General features: G+C 39.6%; 3 protein-coding genes across 6 annotated transcripts in view; 1 reads left to right on the top strand and 2 right to left on the bottom strand.

Annotated features, from left to right (window-relative positions):
* Window positions 1–8,789, bottom strand: part of SH3BP5 (SH3 domain binding protein 5) — a 43,945-nt gene extending 35,156 nt beyond the window's left edge. Inside the window, exons 1-2 of the mRNA XM_007433302.4 lie at window positions 8,212–8,789; window positions 4,974–5,036 (exon numbers count right to left, since the gene is read on the bottom strand). Coding sequence (XP_007433364.1) covers window positions 4,974–5,036; window positions 8,212–8,301 — 153 coding nt within the window. The 5' untranslated portion in view covers window positions 8,302–8,789. The remainder of the gene's footprint in view (window positions 1–4,973; window positions 5,037–8,211) is intronic.
* LOC148214607 (uncharacterized) overlaps window positions 8,789–19,340 on the top strand; it is a 20,797-nt gene continuing 10,245 nt past the window's right edge. The window contains exons 1-3 of one of the 2 annotated variants that reach the window (XM_088150883.1): window positions 8,789–9,322; window positions 9,901–10,013; window positions 14,010–14,062. In XM_088150883.1, the coding sequence (XP_088007009.1) occupies window positions 9,286–9,322; window positions 9,901–10,013; window positions 14,010–14,062 (203 nt within the window). In that variant the 5' untranslated portion in view covers window positions 8,789–9,285. The remainder of the gene's footprint in view (window positions 9,323–9,900; window positions 10,014–14,009; window positions 14,063–19,340) is intronic. The other variant, XR_015797946.1, reaches the window with a different exon arrangement.
* METTL6 (methyltransferase 6, tRNA N3-cytidine) overlaps window positions 10,024–19,340 on the bottom strand; it is a 21,761-nt gene continuing 12,444 nt past the window's right edge. For 2 of the 3 annotated variants that reach the window (XM_025174602.2, XM_088150882.1), the window contains one exon: window positions 10,024–17,431. Coding sequence is in view for 1 of the 3 variants with exons in the window: in XM_088150882.1 (XP_088007008.1) it covers window positions 17,355–17,431 (77 nt within the window). In the remaining 2 variants the exon portion in view is untranslated. Of the gene's footprint in view, window positions 19,332–19,340 lie in introns of all 3 variants that reach the window. The other variant, XR_015797945.1, reaches the window with a different exon arrangement.

The raw sequence follows: 19,340 nt of genomic DNA, 5'->3' as shown, positions 1-19,340 counted from the left end.
CATTCACGAATGCTTCAATCACATGCAGGGATACAGTATTACACAAGGCCTGCATTAAAACCACTCTATAGCCTTCTCTAATCCTCTGCTACAGTTTTAACGATTAGCTCTGTATTTTTGTACCAAGAGAGCTATGGATTTTAACCAGGCTCAATCAAAAACTCATTAGGAAATAAAACATTAAGCTACATGCATCTATCAACACTTGTTTCCTTTCACCAGTTGTTCTCTTACTAGCTTCACTGAAATCATCTCCACAGTTTATGAAGTACATACTTCTAGTTGGTGTACTCTGGGCTCAAAGCGATCAGTAGTGACGTAGCGATCACATTTTTTGCTGACATTTCACCTTGCATTCCAGTGAGCAGTAATTGCCCCAGGGGACATTATGTGGATGTCTTACAGAAGTGAGAATGACAAAGAAACGGAGTTTACAGACCGATAACCTTTTTTTTTTTTTTTGGTAATACTTTGTAGGCTTTCACTGAAGAAAAAAGTTGAGTAAGTCATCTGTCTATATAATAGACAGTGAATATCGCCATAATTGCCACTCAGGTGCAGCAGCCAATATACTGTGGATTCACATTTTGATTCAGGACCTCAAATCACTCTGAATATGGAAGTCAGCTAATGATTTATTAGAAGCTAAACTCAACACTTGGCAGTGAATGCCTGCAATCAGCCCACACTGGAAGCTAATGGAAGTTGTCACAGAGTAGTCTTTTCTTACATGTTATAAAGAACATTAATGATTATGAGAATAAGCTAAAGCTTGTAATCAATTAAGCCTAACAAAGTCATCAGTCCTGGCCTTTCATCTGCCAGATGTTCAATTCATTACATTTATAAACCACCTTTCTTTCAAAGAGCTCATATTAGTATATCCAAATGGGGAATGTGTAATGTTTCAGATGTTGTTCAACTGCAGATTGCATCTCCTCTGACCACTGGCTAAGCTGGCTAGGTATTAGCCCCATTAGGTAGACCAGACCAGGAAATCAATTCCATAGGAAAGCCAAACTTTTTATTGAGATTAACTATAACAACAAAATCTTACAAGTCTGATTGTGTTGTACTTCCTCATGCTCCAGTGAATCAGGGAGGTGTCTGCCTGGCCGCTTCCAAATGTTATCTCATTGTTTTGGACATTACAAAAAAAAAATGTTTCACCTTATTTTGCCTAGGTAACGGTTCCTGCATATTTCCATCAAGGTCCTCTTCCTTATTCTGTACACTGCGATTCATGGAATTACACTTTGACAATACCTAAGAAGTCACATGTTGCTTACTCCTGGCATATATGGTCTCCTTAACCTCTCCCCAACATTTTATCTTCATAACAGCCCTGCTAGCTAAAATAGACTAAAAGAAGACAACTGTTTCAAATCACCCAGCCAGCTTCATAGCTAATTGGAGATGGAAAAATCCGGTCTCCCATAGCAGAAGCAGGCAATAAATGTAAGTTTATCAGATATTCAGCCTGTGTGGTCATTGGAGTTGTGCTGGCCTGGAACAAACTTAGAGGAAAGTCTTTGGTAGCATTAGGAAGTAGAGTTGTGAGTCTACTTCTTCAATGTCTCCTGCACCGTAGAAATAGTCAAAAGAGACAGCTATTTTTTGGAATAACAAATAAGTGGCAATACCAGCTTTATAAATCAGACAGACTGAAATAATCTCCAAGATCATCTAGTCCAAACTCCTACCTCTACAGGATGTGCACTCCTACAGTATTCCAACAGATGGCTATAAAATAAAGGTAACCTTTATTTAAGAATCTCGCAGTGGATATGCTTTTCAAGGTAATCTACAGTATTCCATATCAAACAACTCATGACACAGAAGTTTTTTCTGATGTTTAATTAAAAACCTGTCTTGTAAATGTGAACAAACATTACAAGCTTATTCTGTGAGACACTCCTTGAAGATGGCCATCATATTATCATTTCATGTCCATATGTCTTCATTATTACTTTACCAGATTAAATATACCAAACACTCCCAACCTTTTCCTTCATAGGACTTTTCTTCAGATCCCTTCCCATCCCTGTAATCATTCTTCATCCATGTTCCAGCCAAGGAAATTCTCTCAGTCCATGTACGGATGAAACATACTAAGCTCAACCTTTCCTTCCTCTGCAGCCTAGCACAGAAGTCAAAATAATCTAGTGGAGAAAGAATGGAACCATCTGTCCTTTTGTTTCCAGCCTTCTCTCTTATCTCCGTGGAAGTTCTGAGCATTTTTTGCTACCAAGAAAGTTGTTAAATAAAATGCTGAGCATGGCAGAACAAGATATATTATCTCTGGTAATCTATTAACTTCCCATAAACACCCTACTGACCAAGTTACTGGCATACACTGACAAGTAGGTGAATACTCTATAACACTCCTGCCCAATTCAAAAAGCCATATATGCAAAGCACCTGACACTGAAGTTGGCCATATCCTCAACTGCCCTTTGCAAACATTAGTGTCCAGAGGTCATAGCAGAAATTTCCTGATTGACACTGCTCTAGTTTCCCAGAATAGCTGCTTCTCCTTTGCCAAGACTCTGACTTTTGATCTAATGTTGGTTATAATCAACTAAAGGTGAAGGACAAAAGTTTAAATGTGAAGGTACAAGAAATCACCATTAAAGCAAACACAATATTGTCTTTTTCAACAAAGATACATGAAACAAGGTATAAATCACACAGAATTATATAAAAGAGGTCAGAAAATGATCTAACTGGTTGGTTATCCATTGCATTAAGGCGACATGTGGTTTGCTTGGTCTTGGCTAAATATAATGTAGGTACCCAGACAACTCTGGCTCATTATACAAATAGCATTTGTCTGTATGAAAACTATATTTTCTCCAATAAAACATTTCATTACATGCCTTCATATTTTAGGAATAGGATGCTAGGCTATCAAATCCAAACAGCATCTCTAAAGCAGGAAGGGGAGAAAAAAATGTGCTAACTTTTAAGAGCTATTTCATACTAATACCAGTGAATTATAGATTGGTAGATTCTGCTCTTAAAAACTAGAAAAAATCATCTAGAAGGAGTTTGATCAACATGATAAATAACTGTAAAACTAACTTCCATCCCCAAGCATATATCTACAAGGAATGTTTTAAAAAAAACATTGGGAGTGAAATCTCATACTCTTCCATTTCTGTCACATACATGCTCAACATCCCCATGTTTATGAAGAGAGTGGGGCGATTTCCCCACCCCAGCATTCTGCCAGTTAGGTAGTAGTTGTATTATTTCTTGCTTATCCTAAATTAGTATGAAAAAGCAGCAGGTTGATGCATGTGGCCAGTTTAGTTTTATCTACTGACATGGGAGAAACAGTCAGGAAAAGCTTATTTTTTTATTTTTTTATTTTTCAAATTTGTCATTGCCCATCTCACTGCAAAGCAATTCTGGGCGGTCTCATGACAACCCAACACATGATCCTGGCTTCTTGCTCTGAAAAATAAACCAGGATTTAGAAATAAACAACCCTGGGTTGTTACTGGCTTATAGGCCCAACTTGTTTGGAGCAACCAACCCAGAGATTCTGAGATTCATATATTATGATAAGCTATTTGCATCTCATTAGTATGTCCTACTTATACAAAATAGGAAGGAACAGGCTGAATGATCCACCATGCTGCTTGTTTATAGTAAATCAAGAATTCTGGACTATTGTTATAAGCAAATATAATTTACAATTACTCTGGTGCTAGGTAAGCTTTGTGTCTCACATGGCTTCATGTTGACAGAAAAGAAAGATGAGACAATACATTTTCATGTAGTCTCAATTTAAATTGTTTGAAAGTTGAGCTGTATTATCTTGTATTATTTTTAGGAATTCTGTAGTACAGCAAGATACAATAATTTTATTACTACTGTATATTTTGAATATGTTGTTTTAACATTTTTATTTGTAATGTTTATTTTTTCTTTTGCTTTCTTTACCATGTTTAACACACACACACACAAACACAGACATATGTATAAATGTCTTAATTAATAGTCTATATTGCTTAGGTTTTTACCTCAATGTATAGTTTCAGTTTAACTGTTTGAATTCTATTTACAAGTTTTGTTTGTCTGCTTTTTTTCTACTTTTTCTTAAGTAGAAAAAGAAAACAGTATTTTAAAAGAGGATTACAGTGGTACCTCGGGTCACGAACGCTTCTGTTCACAACCAATTCGGGTCACAAACAGCACCGTTCGCAAAATTTTGCTTCCGTTCGCGAACGCTGGATCAGGTGACGAACAGGATCCATGGCCATTTTCCCTCCCATGACATGTGGTCGTGGCTTCCTGTAGGGAGGGGGACTCTCCCTCCAAGCAATAACTGCCTCCCCACCCGCCTTCCTGTCCTCCACGCCAGAAGTCGTGTCAAGCAAGGTTAGCGTTCTCTCTCTTCATACTGTACTTTGTGTCATATTTTTGTGGTTTAAAAAAAAAATACATATGGTTCAGAACGGATTAACCGTAATTACATTGAACGTTATGGGAAAATTTGATTCGGGGTGCAACCAAAATCGGTTGGCGACTAAATTCGTAGGGGTCAGAACGGATTAACCGTATTTACATTGAACCTTATGGGAAAATTTGATTCAGGTCGCGACCAATTCAGGTCGCGACCAAAGTCGCGGAACAAATTAAGTTCGTGAACCGAGGTACCACTGTAGTTGCCACTTGGATTCCTGAGTATTATTCTTTGGTTGGTGTAGGATAAATAAAGAGGATTAATGGAATCCATGGTACTATGCACAGTAAATGTCATCCAATTTCAATATCAGAGAAGGATATATTTGACCTTCTTTTGCTTCATCCACTGGCTTAATCCATGCAAACTTTTTCTTCAGTTTCTTCTGCATATTTTAGCACAAAAATCTAAATAAATAGATTCCCCTTCCTAGCAGAAATGCAATAAATAAGAGAAATACAGCTGGATGTTTAGACAAAACAGCAAGCAGAAACTGTACCTCAAGCTCTGTTTCTCTCCGATTAATATCATCTGTAGATTGATTCAACTTTTCTAGTTCCCCCTGGAAGAAAGCCAAAATCACATGTTGAGTAATAAGACACGGAGAGAACTGGAAAGGAATCAAGTTATTAAGTGTCATCTGGCAATTCACAGAGAGGCCCCCACTGGAATGTTAAATGGAAACAGAAGGATAGAAAGCATTTAAAAGTAAAACTGAGCTTTACTGCAGTTAAGGCTCAGTTTGAAAGGGCAGAGACAGAGACCAGACATCTTTTGAAGGTTAATTTTTAAAGTAATTCTCATTTAAATTCCAAGGTTTTTTTTCTATTTACTACTGAAGCTCTGCATGGTTATTTAGTGTAGCACTATTACCAAAATGACAAATGGTGAAACAGCATCTTTGATTATGAAAAAATGCAATATATTCCCCCACTCCTTCAAAGCTTTAAGAGTTTGGTTCGAATAGTGTTTCTTTTCACTCACACACAGAGTAAAGAAATTCCTTGCATAAGTCATAGTATAAAATACTAAAATTATTAATTTTATTCTGTTTACCCTGTCATTCTTTCAAGGAGCTCAGTGCACATGTTTGTCTCACATTCTCTCTAAAAATGTAAAAAGACTCTCTGAAGTGTAGCTTTACTCCTGGTAGGAGAAAGAGAGATTGACCAAAGCAGCTCTAGTAAATAAGACTTATGACTGAATTCCCTCTCCTGACTTAAGGCATCTGTGTCTGCCTGATGTCTGTACAGCAGAGAAGGGGGCAAGTGATGTCATATGTGTCATGAAGTCATGAATTATGTAATTTGCATTATTTGTACAGTGATGTCACGTTGCACATTTTATCATGCCTTGTATCAGATGCTTAGGCCAATATTCCAGCCACTGATATTTTACGTTTCTAGATTTTCAGTCCACTGTGATATGAAAAAAGGAGAGAAAACAGAAGGAATTTCTGATATAGCTTTTTATAGCACCCATATGCTTCACTTTCCCTTTCCCAGTAATTGTCACAAGAGCATTATAGAACAAACTAGCATTATCGCTCCACACTGCAGATGGAGTGCCAATATTCACGGACAAGGAGATATTTGAACAAATGATCTTCTCACTCAAAAACCAGCTTTAAAACATTTTTTGAGTTCCTGCCCTATTGCCAGCATCTGTCTATAAAAAAATACAACCATTTTATATGCACTTCAAGTGTTTTAAGAATATAAAGGAACAAAGTTTCCTTCAAGTCAGGGGCTGGCAGGGAGGGAGGGAGGGGGAAGAGGTAAGGATTCTGTTTCAAACAATGTTTTGAGTCATCTGTGGTGAAATGTTTTTCCTCTTATTTTAACCTTGCCTCCCTGTATATGGAAAGGTATTATGAAACTCTACTGAAAGGAGTGTTTGCAGTGAATTGCCAGTGTTGTTGGCTGGTAAGCTTCCCCCATCCATGGCATCATTATGGCTATTGTTACAGATCCCAATCCGATAAAATGAAAGAAACCCTTGTTAAGTTCATTGCCATGAAAATCAGAAGAATGCACATAGCAATATTTTTTTTGGCAAAAACAAAACACTGAACTGTGAAAGCAATTTTATTTTATTCATAACAAAGGCCACGTAAATGTCTTCCAAAGAGCTCATGGAACACATTAAGGGGGAAAAGCAAGCAACACATTAGCAGAAAAATACCACAAAAATTGCAGGACAGCCACAAACACTGCCAGCAAAATCCAGCAGTGGAATGAAACCAAGGGTCAGACATTATTGAATGAATCCACTCAGTGCCAGAGGTCTGGCAATGTAAATCTTTTCAGGGGGCAACAGATCTGTCATGTGAGAGCCGTATTAGAGAAGGAGTTTCACAGGATATGTGCAACAGTCCTGCTTTAAAAAGAGCCCCATTTCCCTAATCACCATAAGTCACTCTTTTGATAACAGCAGTCCCACAAATGACACTTCCACTAACAACCTTCACAAATTGGCTGGCCTTGTACTGGGGAAGGAGATGCTTCCTTGTCAATTTTGGCAGTGATGGGAAAAGTGAGAAATTGTGACAGAGTGGATAGAATATATTAATATTCCTTCCTGTGTATTCTGTCAGGCTGGCATCAACCTGCCCAACCTTATCCCTCAAGTTGTGTTAAATCTGCATCTACTAAGATTCCCTCCTAACAGCCTGCTGGCTGTGGTAAAGATAATGTTTCTCCCTCAAGTCAATCTAGCTTTCTCATCCATGCGCTTTTCTTGGCAGTGATATGAAACTGGTTGGCCATCTCCTTCTTCCAGGATGACTTTTTGACTTCCCTGATCACCATTATGGCCTTGAAGTTTCCCAGTGGTGTCCCATCCAGGTACCAACCCACTTTTCAAGGTCAGCTGAAGCCAGCTAGCTGCTGTCACCTGCAGTCCCAGTATATACCTGGAGCAGACCAGCTTGCTGGAGGGCTGAACTACCTGACACAACAGAGTTTACTGAGGACATCCAAAGGCCCCAGAGACTGAAACTTTTTTCTAGCCTTTGATGACAGGGTCGTGGTGATATTTAAAGCACAAGCTGGCATCATCTGTCAACAGTGATGCAGTGCTGCATATTAAGAGAAGTACAGCAAGGTCCTGCACCAGGATGAAATTACCTCTAAGGCCCCTTCCCCCTCTCTCTAACTCGCCCCAGCCCTTCTTGTGTCCTTGCAGCCCAGGCGCGGCATCTCTTGGCGGTCTCCCTCCTCTTCTCCCACCACCCGGTTCGCGTTGCTCCGCCATGCTAAAAATCTCCAAAGATAAAGCGGATTGCGGAGAGGAGCTGAAACGAGGAAACCGGAGCAAACAGGGAGAAGAGGGATCCGGCTCGCGCACGAAAACGCCACTCCGTGAAGGAAGGTGGGGGTCTCCTTTCGAAACTGGAGCATCTTTCATTTGCAGCGAGTTTCTCCAGCCAGCTGCAGAAGGACTTCGGCGGAAATCTAATGCAGCCAAAGCCAAAAAAAGGGGGGGGGGGTACAACGGAAAACGCCCCCTTCTCCCATTATGGAATCACATGTGTGAAGGGAGAGAAAGCGAAAGATAATCGCGAAGATTCAAGGAACCTAAGCTAGGATGTACCGCGCAAACACACACGCTTACTTGGTAATTACAGATCTCCTCACGCCCCGATCCTGCCACCCCACCCGCTTTCAGCTGCAAACGCGCCCCTCGGCCCACTCCTCCAAAGGATCTCGGGCAGGGCGATCGGCGGCTCCCCTTACTTGAATCCTGGGGTCCACTTCTTCCTCTTCTTCCGGGGGCTGCAGCGGGTCCCCTTCCTCCGCCGCGGTCCTCTTCGTGCCGGGATCCATGTTGGCTCCGCTAGGTCTGCCGGCGCAGAGAAGAGGAATCTGGCCCTGGCCCTGCGCCTTGGGGAGCCGAGGGGCCGCCGCCAAGCTGCTTCACCAGCCCGGGGTCCGCTGGCAGAGGGCTGCGCCGCCTTGCGCGGTGGTCTGAGCCTTTCGCTCCTCGCTGCGAGGCTGCGCCAGAAGGAACCGCTTCTCCGCTAGCGAAAGGGGGAAGGAAATGTGCCTCGCCCCCTTGCTGCCGCCGCCGCAGCTGCTGCTGCTGCTGCTTTTAAAGTGGCGGCGGTGCTGTCACCGAACGGCTGTTTCCCTCGCTGACACCTTCGCGAGGTCCAGCTGCGCCAGGCGCCTCCTTCCCCGAAGCAGTTAAACCAGGGCCTCTGAAGAATAACCAGCAGCCGCAACGAAGCAATAATATCTATTCTGAGTACGGTTCAAAAGCAATGCAAGCTCCCCGCAGGCCGCTCGGGTCTTTTAGTGCTGCAGAAGGGCCCCCTTTGCTGGGGACGCTTCGGGAATCCTCACATGCCCGCCTGCTCCCGGTCAGCCCGCGAGCGTCCTGGGAAGCCGGCCTCCCTGCTTTCTGGCGCGCCCGCAAAGAGACCGGGGGGCGCCGGCGAGGTTTAAAGGACCCGAGATGGCCCGGAAGCTTTTGCCGAGGGCAGCTGCTTCACCAGGCACACTGTGGGTCAGCGGTCGATGTGCACCTGGATGTAGGGGATGTGTACCTACGGGCAGGTACATAGCCATTGGTTGGCTGATTGATTTGTACGCCCGACTCTCAGAAATGCCACTGCGGGCAGCTTACAACAGTGACCACCAAATCACAATATCGCAACAAGAAGAACAAAACACATAGCTGGGGCGCACTAACAGGTGCTCCCCCCTCCCTTCCATGACGAGCTTACGTAACATTCCTGGCCTCAACCTGAGGAAGCAGCCAGGTCTTCAAAGTCTTCCTGAAGGGGGAGGTCCTTCCCCAGGGTGGGAATGAATGCTCGTAAGAATGAGAGAGAGAAGAACAAGTGTAAGCAACGTTTTTAATTGCTTTTAAGTCGCTTAGTTTTTAAGATATGGGTAGGGAAGTTGCTGAGTTTCAGATGTTCCTGAACTGTAAGTCTCAGCCAGCACAACCTGTGGGGATTGTGGTATAGCAATATGAGGAGCTGTTATCTATACATAGCATGAGTAATTTTTAATCAGGGTTTATTCAAGACAATTTTGAGTTCACACAACAGTGAATGACTTAACACATTTAGCTAAGAGGGGATTATTAAAGACAATTTTTAGTTTAGTGGGTCATGTAATCAATTAAAAATTACTTCTTTTGCGGAAAGGCCATTTACTTAGATCCTTACTTAAAAACTAAGAAATATTGGGACACCCAGGATAAACTATCATACCTTTTGCAAGGAATGAGGAAGACTACAATTTCCATATCAAAGACCATTATGAAAAGGATTGACTACCTAGAACAGATTGGGGTTGACTGGAGGGGAGATGATTTGTTATGAATATGTCCTATTGCTTCTTGTATTCTTTTTATAACTTTTTGATACAGTCAGATGATTAAACAATAAAATGTATTATTATATTGATTTATAGTACACAACAGAAGCAAAAGTACCTTAGAAATTCAGTCAAGAGCAACCCTCATAGGAGCAGCAGCAGTTGTATCTAGTTTATGTACAGATGTCCCAGAAAAAAGTTTTACAGTGGTGAGTTTGTGTATGTGTTTTTTACAGGAGCAATACATGTTTGTGTATCAGAATAAGGCCACTCTTGTCAATTTCATTCCCAGCTATCTCATATATCTCATATAGCTGTGCCTATTGAAGAGAATGTAGCATTCACAGCAAGGAACTGCAGCAAGCAGGACCTAGGAGTAGCCCAGGGAGTGCACAAAATAGCATTCAAGTATACAAAACGGGGCTGCTCCCTCTTCCAAAATAAGAAAAATTGTCAAAAGTATGGCATCCCAAGCCCCTTGTCAGCTGAAGCAGAATGTAATGTACTCATTAGAATCAAACTCTTCATTCTGCAAGTTTCAAGCTCTTTCGTGATTTAAATCAACCATAACATCAGCCTTGTTTGTTTGTTTGTTTAATCACAGCTCTGGGGTTATTTTAGGAGACTGCTAGACAAATATTTAAAAACAGTTCTAGTGCTCTTCTAAAACAGCACTAAAGCCATGTAGATAAGGAGCCTGAAAAGGGCCCAGTCAGACCTTTGCAGGCAGAGGCATCTGCAGATCCAGATGTCTGGTCTCTCCAGCAGCCCAAGCCAAAATGGCTATGGAGGGCATAGCCCAAAAATTGGCCCAGGAGAGAGCACACTTGCAGCATCTTCAAACAACCAGTAGGAGCTAGGCTGATTCCAGCCCCCAATTCAACATTGTAAGTGGGACACTGCCAATTGTATGGCAAGGCTTGTATGGGGTGAAGGGGGAAAACACTATTTTAAAAGTTGTAATGGTGTATGGGAATGACCACGGGAGACAGGTGGAACAGCCACTGTCTAGACAACAGTCAGCCAAGCAGCAGCTGAGTCCGGAGAAGGAGTGGGGCATAGCAAATGTCTCAGAAAGGATCTTCCCTAGTTTCTTGGACTGTAAAGGCAAGGGGAAGGAGAGATGTACTTTCAGACTTGCAAGATTCTGATAATGTAACCTTACAATAAATATAGAGCTAGTACTTCTGGTTGTGTTTCTTGTATGGACCATCTCGCAAAGCTGACAAAACTGGAACAGCTAAAGTTGAACGTAGGATACTTCTGTGGTGATTTGGGGCTGAGACATAGGTACAATTGTGAAGATACACTCTATAAAATGGTAAGTGAAGCATCTATGCTGCAGTTAGCAGGGCATGAAAATAAACTGTGGATCTCAAACTATTGCGTTCAGTTGCAATGTTAATGTTACAAAGGGATTCTGTGTTTATTCAGAAGTGATGTCACTAAATCTAACTGGATGGCAGCACCTAATTGACCTTGGCTGATCTTGAAAAGCTAAGGAGGATCAAATCTGGGGTAATATGAGAGAGGACCCTGGAAAGTCTCAGGGCTATAAGATAAGACTGGGAAGAAGAAGAAAATTGTATCAACAGGAGGCAGTGCCAAACCAATACTAAACACTTGCCAAGAAAACTGTGTGTACGTGTACGTGAAGTCACCAAGACATGAGGAGGCTTCACCTTTAACCTCACTAAGGTCAGTGGGGCTTATTCCCAAGGAGTGTGCATAAAAGCCTGCATAGTTTAAGGTGATTACATCTCTTAAAGTAAGATATCACTAAACCCTTTTATGACTGAAGTAGTTATGGCTGTTCCTGACCTATCAGACAATTACATTGTTTTAAAGTTAGGAAGAAGAGAGAGGTGACAGCAGTCAATCTGTTTAAGAAAAGAATCTGGCAACATTATTTCAAGAAAATATGTATTTGAGCAACCATTTCATAGTTACATAGCTTTAGATGTTTTCACAAATGATGTTTATGTTGTTATATGTTTAAGTATATCTAAAATTAAAATAAAACATGAGTCAGAATAGACATACATACCCTTTTTGACTATGTTCTACTTTATATGATACAAATTCATAGCTGGAACAAGTAATATGCCAGACGCTCAGATTATGCTTCTAAGCATCATGAGTGGAAAAAAAAACATTAAGCCTATCACTAGCACCAAATATACTTTCAAGTAATGGCCTGGAGTTTTGACTTGTTGGCCACTTGAGTAAAACTGTTTCAACTATCAACTAAAAGCTCTTGTTTTAATAATATCTGCACACAAGCTTTCACATTTTTCCCTAATTATTGTTTGCAAAACTGTTCTAAAACAATCCGATCCCACCCCCACCCCAAAACATGGTTTTATCGGACATAGTGCTGATTTGTATCAACGTCTGTTTTGTTTTTAAACATTCTAAACTTTCCAAAATCCCAACAATTTAAAATATTCCATCCTAAAAAGAAACAAAATTAAAAGTTTTATCATACATCATTATAAAATATTTAAACTGTTTCCCATGCTGGTTATACAATAGTTGACTCCTGTCGAAAGAGAAACAATTGTCTCTTTAACAGGCTTTGTTTAGGACCATGGTCTTCACAGTGTGAAGCTTAGGGCCACCAGATTTAGGCTGCAAAAATCTAGGCAACCATTTGATGACAGCAAAGATATGCAGAAAGTTCTAATTGCTTGCTGTCATCTAGCAGTTGTTTGCAGCTCAGATTTGCACCTCAGATCTGGTGCCATAGTGAAACTAATACTTACTTGTTGTGAAGGTTCAGTTCTTTTCCGACTCCAGATGTTTCACCCCAAACAAGAACTTTCTGTTGTGCAAGATCTTTATATAAAATCATAACATTGGAAAAGGTCATTTAGGCAGTCAAGTCCCTAACCCTGTTCAGTGTAGGAATCCAAACTAGAACACCCCTGACATCTGCATAGCCACTTCTTGACACATCCAGTGAAGGGGAGTCACTATCTTCCAGGGCAGTTGGTTTCACTATCAAATTGCTCTTACTGTCAGGACATTTTTCCTGATAGTAAACAGGAATCTGCCTTCCTATAACTTTAATCTAGTACTCTATATCCTACATTCTAGAATGATAGACAACAGAATTTAAACTTCTTTGTGATATCCCTTCAAGTTTTTGAAGGGCACTATCATATCCCCCCTTTAGTATTCGCATGGCTGAACATTCCCAGTTTGTGAAGTGTCTGCAGGGAAAGGGCCAAAAAAGTCAAGATGATGGTGAGACTGTGATCAAAGCCCCACTCCTTTTCTACATGTGTGTAACATGTGAGATGCATATTAAAAAGGAACAGGACTTTGATTGTGCAGTCATGCCCACCATGACTGTATTGATCCCTCTGATGCCCAGTTCCTTCAATCTACCTTCACAGGACTTAGTTTCTCATGCCTTGATCTTTCTATCTTTTCTGAAGTTGTTCCAGTTTCTCTGACTTCTTCCTAAAATATAGTACCTAGAACTGTATAGAATATTTGAGCTGGTGCCTGATCAATGCAGAATAAAGTAGAAAACCCTATAATATGCAATCCTATGCTGTCTTAATGACCGAATGGGATTTATTCCCTGGCAAAGTACAATTATATATAAAAAAGATTTTATAAAAAGAGTAACAACTGTCCATAAAGTTTCACTGATAGGTGACTGAGGTGACCACAAGGATTGCTTGATCCAAAAAATTATTTTAGATACAAAAGTTCATAAACATTCCCATAAACAATTACATGTAGCAGTCCTCTCAGAGAATGTTAATCTTCTCTTGTTAATTACTAAAGGGATCCTGAGAAGCCAGGGTCAGATTCTTACCCTAGGAGTCACTCAACCGAGTTGTTTTCTGAGAAACCCAGAGAAAAACTGTCATTATCCCCAAAATTAGTGCACAAGTATTGTTTATTGCTTCTCAGTCCAGCCCTATTTCATTTTGTGTTCATATTTCAACATCATACGCTTCTGTACAGAAATTCTTTCTTCATTGATCTGTAAGCTACACTTTCCAGACAAAGTGCAGGGCAGAAATATGTTAAACGTAAACATAGACAAAACAACCTCATATACAGGTAGTCCTCATTTAGTGACCAAATTGGAACGAACAATTCAGTCGTTAAGCAAAGCAGTCACTAAGTGAAACTGTGACTGTGCTTATGATCTTATTTTAGCTTTGCTTTGCTTTGCTTTACAGACCTGCAAAGACTCTTTCATCACCATCGTAACTGCCAACAGTCACAAAAGAAGGTAATCATTAAGCAAGGTCTACCTGTATTTTTTATCCATTTAATAATGTATAAGATTGAGACTCCAATCTTTGTATTTAATTATATATTGTTTATACTGTCCCTTTTCACATTGGTTGTATTTTTGTTTGTTTTATTGAAATACACTGATATTCTTAAAATTGCATCTAAATTGGCATATACTGTACACATTTTATGCTTACATTTCTTTGCATTCAGAAGGACCAAAATTGCATATAATGGTGAATGCCTGAATCCCAGGTGAACTACAAAGCAAATATAAACACATGCCTGTGTGCACTCACACGCGGGCTTCATATGAGCTTTATAGACTATAGTTCTGATTTTTGCCTAAATGAAGAAGTTGGTATTGGGAGAGAAAGCAGAACAACTTTTGTTTTGATCATCAGCTGTAACAAGGTATTATTATCTAGGGTGTCTTGCCATATGAACGCATAAAGAAATTAAGCAAGATTTAGAGCAGGAGGGGGGAAGATACTGGTTTTCCAACCTGAACAGAATAGATTCTGGTACATCTACTGAGATGGTCTTACTTCTCCCCCACCCATCTACCACCTGTTTCCTCATTCACTACCAGCCCTTCCTGGGACTTTGTTAACAGTACAGGTGGTTTCCTATACATGTGACAATTTGCATAACATGCTTTTTCTTTCTAAGCTCATTCTACAAATTCTTTCTTCTCTGTTCATTGACTCTGATGACACCTATCCTGCCATATGATGTTTTTCAATCACCAAGTCATTTTAGAGTTCTGGTCAGCCTTATACCTTTGTTCACAGTCTTATCTGAACATTCTTTGCTCTTCCTTTCTATCTCATCTTTGTCTCTGAGATCTTCAGAGTTCAAAACATCTATGTATATTTGTGATTAATTAACTCAAAGCTGAGAGCCAGTTTGATGTAGTGGTTAAGGCACTGGACTAGAAACTAGGAGACTGAGTTCTAGTCCCTTAGGCACAAAGCCAGCTGGATGGCCCTTGGCCAGTCACTCTCCCTCAGCCCTAGGAAGGAGGCAATGGCAAGCCACTTCTGAAATATTGCCAAGAAAACTGCAGGGACATGTCCAGGCAGTCTCCAGGAATCAACATTGACTCGGAGGCACTATATGTATGTATGCATATATGTAACCCAAATTTAGAGAATTCCCTAAGTAACTCTTGGATGAAACATCAGGCCAAAGACCATGAAAGGTATAGCACAGAATTAGGAATATCCTCTTACCCACTTAATAAATTAGAGCATGAGTTCTCAAAGTGTGCGATATTATAATCCCCAAATTGATAAAATAAATTCATTTAGTTTTATTTATCACCTTATGAATTAAATTATATAATAGCACAATAATAAATAAAACAGCTGTAATTGGTGGGTGGTTTTGACAAATGGCTAAGCCCATGGGCTCCAGCACTGTTTCTCAACTGCAAGCCTGATCATCTTTAAAAAAAAAAAAAAAAAAAACCTGAGGCACCCCTTAATTAGAGGCAAACCCACAACATGGTACAATGGCCAATACCCATTGAAGAGAGTATTACACTGGAATTATTTCATGCTATAAATTTATTTTATTATGTCAATCTCATTAACAAAGGAAAATATTTATTCTTTGTTAATTAGTTTGATACATTTAACAATACAAGGCAGCCTCAGAAATAAAATCATAACCATTGTTAAAAAGTACAAATAAAAGAATAAAAAAGTCTGGTAAAGAACAATTCCAAAAGACGTGAACATATTCTTTGAAAGTCTTGTTTTCATATGGAAAAAACCACATGTCAACAATCCAAGGCTGCAACATCATAACGTATCATAATTCTTTCAGGCAGCCCTCATGCCTGAAATACTGACAATCCTTGACATCTTGATAAGATTCTAAACATTAGGGGTAGAGTGTCCCTTAATACATAATGGTTGTTAATATGATTCTGCATTAATCTTAATCTAATCCAGAAAAAGTGACAGTAAAAGGAAAAGTCCAAATTATATGAGTTAACGCTCCACCTCTTATTGGCATATCCAAGACCAAAACAATTGCAACCAATCTTGAATAATTATCATTTGTGGTGCTTGCTGTTTAATCTCATTTTAAGATCCTCAAAACAGAAGTTGCATTACCCTTCTGCTGATTTACCACAACAGTATATTCAAGCTCATTAATTTTGATTTGGGGATATGGGCAACCTTTGTTTTCCTTTCAAGGACTGTGTTTCTGTAGGAGAAATCTGTTGGGACTAAAGGGGACATACAAATAATAAATCAGAAGAGTGACTTGCATAGCTTTTTCATTTTGGACTTATAAATGGGACCGGTTAAACTACTGAGGCTGTTCCTGAGAGGAGACAAAGAGAAAAAGATAAGAAATCAACTTGTGGGACACTATTTGTTGGGATTAAAAAGACCGCGCTTTTAAAAAGTAAATGGAAGGACTACAAAGTGAACGTATTCAATCAGGGTTAAAGCATATATTGTAGTTTCTGGTAGCTGTTAATGAAATTTCTTTATGACCAGGACCGAATGACGATGCTTTAAAGATCTGTTTACAACTGGGGAGACATTTCTTTTGCTTTACCTCTTACAGAAATTGATGTTGGAGCACAAAATGGATTTATTTCATTAAGGTTAAAATATATATATTATTATTTCCGGTAGCTCTTCATGGACTTTCGCTGAATAGAACTGAATGAGTTTTTATAATTTGCTTATTGATAAGAGTTATGGGAAGATCTTTCTATTATTGAAATACTGGAGAAGGCGTTAAGTTATGGGAGTTGTTTATACTTATCTGGAGGGAGGGGGAGCCACTTTTATATTTCTTCTTTTTTGTCTTTTCTCTTTCTTTGCACTTTTTCTTTTCATTTTTTATATTTATCAGTTTGTATTATTCTTTTATCTTTGTATTTGTAAACTTTAATAAATTACCAAAAAAATTGTCCTTCTCAAGGCAATAATGCCGTTCTCCTCAATAAGGTGCTTTGTATGACTCAGTGCCTTTTGCCAAGCCATTTCAATCTCTTCTGCATACTGAAATTGCTGGACACTAGGCTCAGAGTGACACAAGTGAAGCAACATCACACTTCACTTTCTTTTGCTGTTAGAAGGAAAGCCGCATTGCTTCATGAAGTATCTTTTGAACAAACGTTTGCAGAAATGAGACACCCCTTTGAAGCCTTGTTCAACCCAATGAAATTTCCTTTTTTTCCCTAATATCCTTTTCTCCCTCCTACAGAAGCAAGGTAGTTCTTGCCAGAGGTCAGGATTGATACAGTGATTTTGAAGTTAGGCCGTGGACCACCGGTTGCCCACTGCTAGTTGAGCCTCTGTTGTGTTTCCTGATTGCAGCAATTCTTCACATTCTGAGGCACAGAATAGAGAAACCTTAATCAGTACAGTGGCTGCCTGATCACTTCTAGTATGATGTGTGAACCCAGCCATTGTGGCCTGTAAACCATGGGATATGGCTTAGTTTTGTATGTGAAGTCAACCTTTGTGTTTGCACACAAACTGAGCCATACTTTATAAACTACAGAACCAAACCATTTTATCTCTTAGTATCTTGTGTGAATCAGACAATCATCTAAGCTATAATTTTGTTTTGATTTAGTATATTATGTGAACAATGCCAGTGTTGTGTTAACCATATTTGATAGTTTACCATGTCGTATAAAGAGCCATTGTGGCTGACCCAACAAATCATAGATTAGCACAATGTGATTCCAAATCAATCCCCAAACACAGATCAGGGAAATTCGGACTTTCCCAGTGTTTAAAGGGGAAAGAAGAAATCTGAGTCATTTTTGTAACTCTTATTAGAGAAACCCTGAAATGAACATACCAATTCTGTAACCAAATTATAGAAAAAGGAACTGACTTGTGGTCATTTGATCAGCCCACACTATTTGAGGTATAAATAGCTATATTGCACAGGAGTATTTCTTACACCTTCTACATTTCAAACAAATGCAAATTCTTGGGGGAAACCCATATTTAAAATAACAGCGTGTCTCCTCTGAGCTACTTTTACACTTTCTCAGTTTCTGTATCTTCTCAATTTGGTTTCCTTCCTGCAAAGGCTTTTAGAACATGGACTTCCTTGTTTACTGAAACTGACAGACATATGGATGCTATTCCCGTCTGTTCCAAAGTTAGGATGTGATTAAGTCACCTAACTTGCTGAATATGCTACCTTAAAGAACAGCCTAATTGTATTTATCCCAGTTACCATCACAACCAGAAAGAGTCGCCAATTATATAGGGTAGTTCTATATGGAAGTTTCCTTGTGTTACAGATCAAAGATGCACTGTAGCTACAGTATTTCATAATTTAATAGGAAAAATAGTCTTATATTGGCTTAATTCATACAACACACTAAGTCATAATATTGGTTCTAGTTTAACCTGCTGTACTAATCAAGTCACTGTAGGCTGTAAACTATGGTAAAATAAAGCATGGTTTAATAGCATCACCACTGACTCTGTTTGCCTGATGTGCTGCATTATAAATCTCACTGCACTGCACAAAATTGTCCTTAACATGGATGTCATAAGGTACACAATCTAAGGTACAGCATGCAGATTAAAACAATAAAAGATGGCAGCGTTTTAGAGCTTGACCACAAAGTGATATTGAACTCTCCATTACAGAGGCACATGTGGAAAGAAAGAAAAAAACCTGAAACATGTTCACAGATTCAGTTCTCCCAGTTTCAGGTAGAAGTTGGTCTGGTCCTAGCTGGAAATGGCTGAGACTGAACCTGCAACCTTCTGTATAAGAAATACATTTTCAGTCACTGAGCTACAGTTTGTCCCAGAGAAGATAGGAATGGAAGATGATACTTTGTGCCCTAATAATTTTCAATGAATGAGGCAAGCTAATGTAAAATAAATATCTCCCTAGGATGTACCCACAGGCATGATGTAAAGAGGGAGAAAATAAGACACTCTAGATCATGTTGAAAAATGTCTGCTGCAAAAGCACAAAGAAAAACAACACAGATGTCCTACAGGGAAAAGGCACTGAGTGTATGTACATAATCCCAGCAAAAGCCTGATGTGAGTCTGGGTTAAAAGGGTTTCCAAACAAAGATTCCCCATGGATGCTTTCAGAGAACACATGACCACAATTCACAGTGCTAAAACAATTATGCCAACATTTTAACTGATCTGAATTCCCAACTTCATGATGCTTTTATTTTTAACCCAGTGATCCTCAAATCCTTCTGGAGAAATATAGGAGGGAGAATTTGCTGAAAAAGCCTAAAATAA

This window comes from Python bivittatus, unplaced genomic scaffold (genome assembly GCF_059951505.1).
Source record: "Python bivittatus isolate LINGU-HERP-01145 unplaced genomic scaffold, Pbiv_v1 ctg000610_np1212, whole genome shotgun sequence".
NCBI lineage: Eukaryota > Metazoa > Chordata > Lepidosauria > Squamata > Pythonidae > Python > Python bivittatus.
The sequence above is the reverse complement of the archived record's forward strand: the minus strand, read 5'-3'. Positions and strand labels throughout refer to the sequence as shown.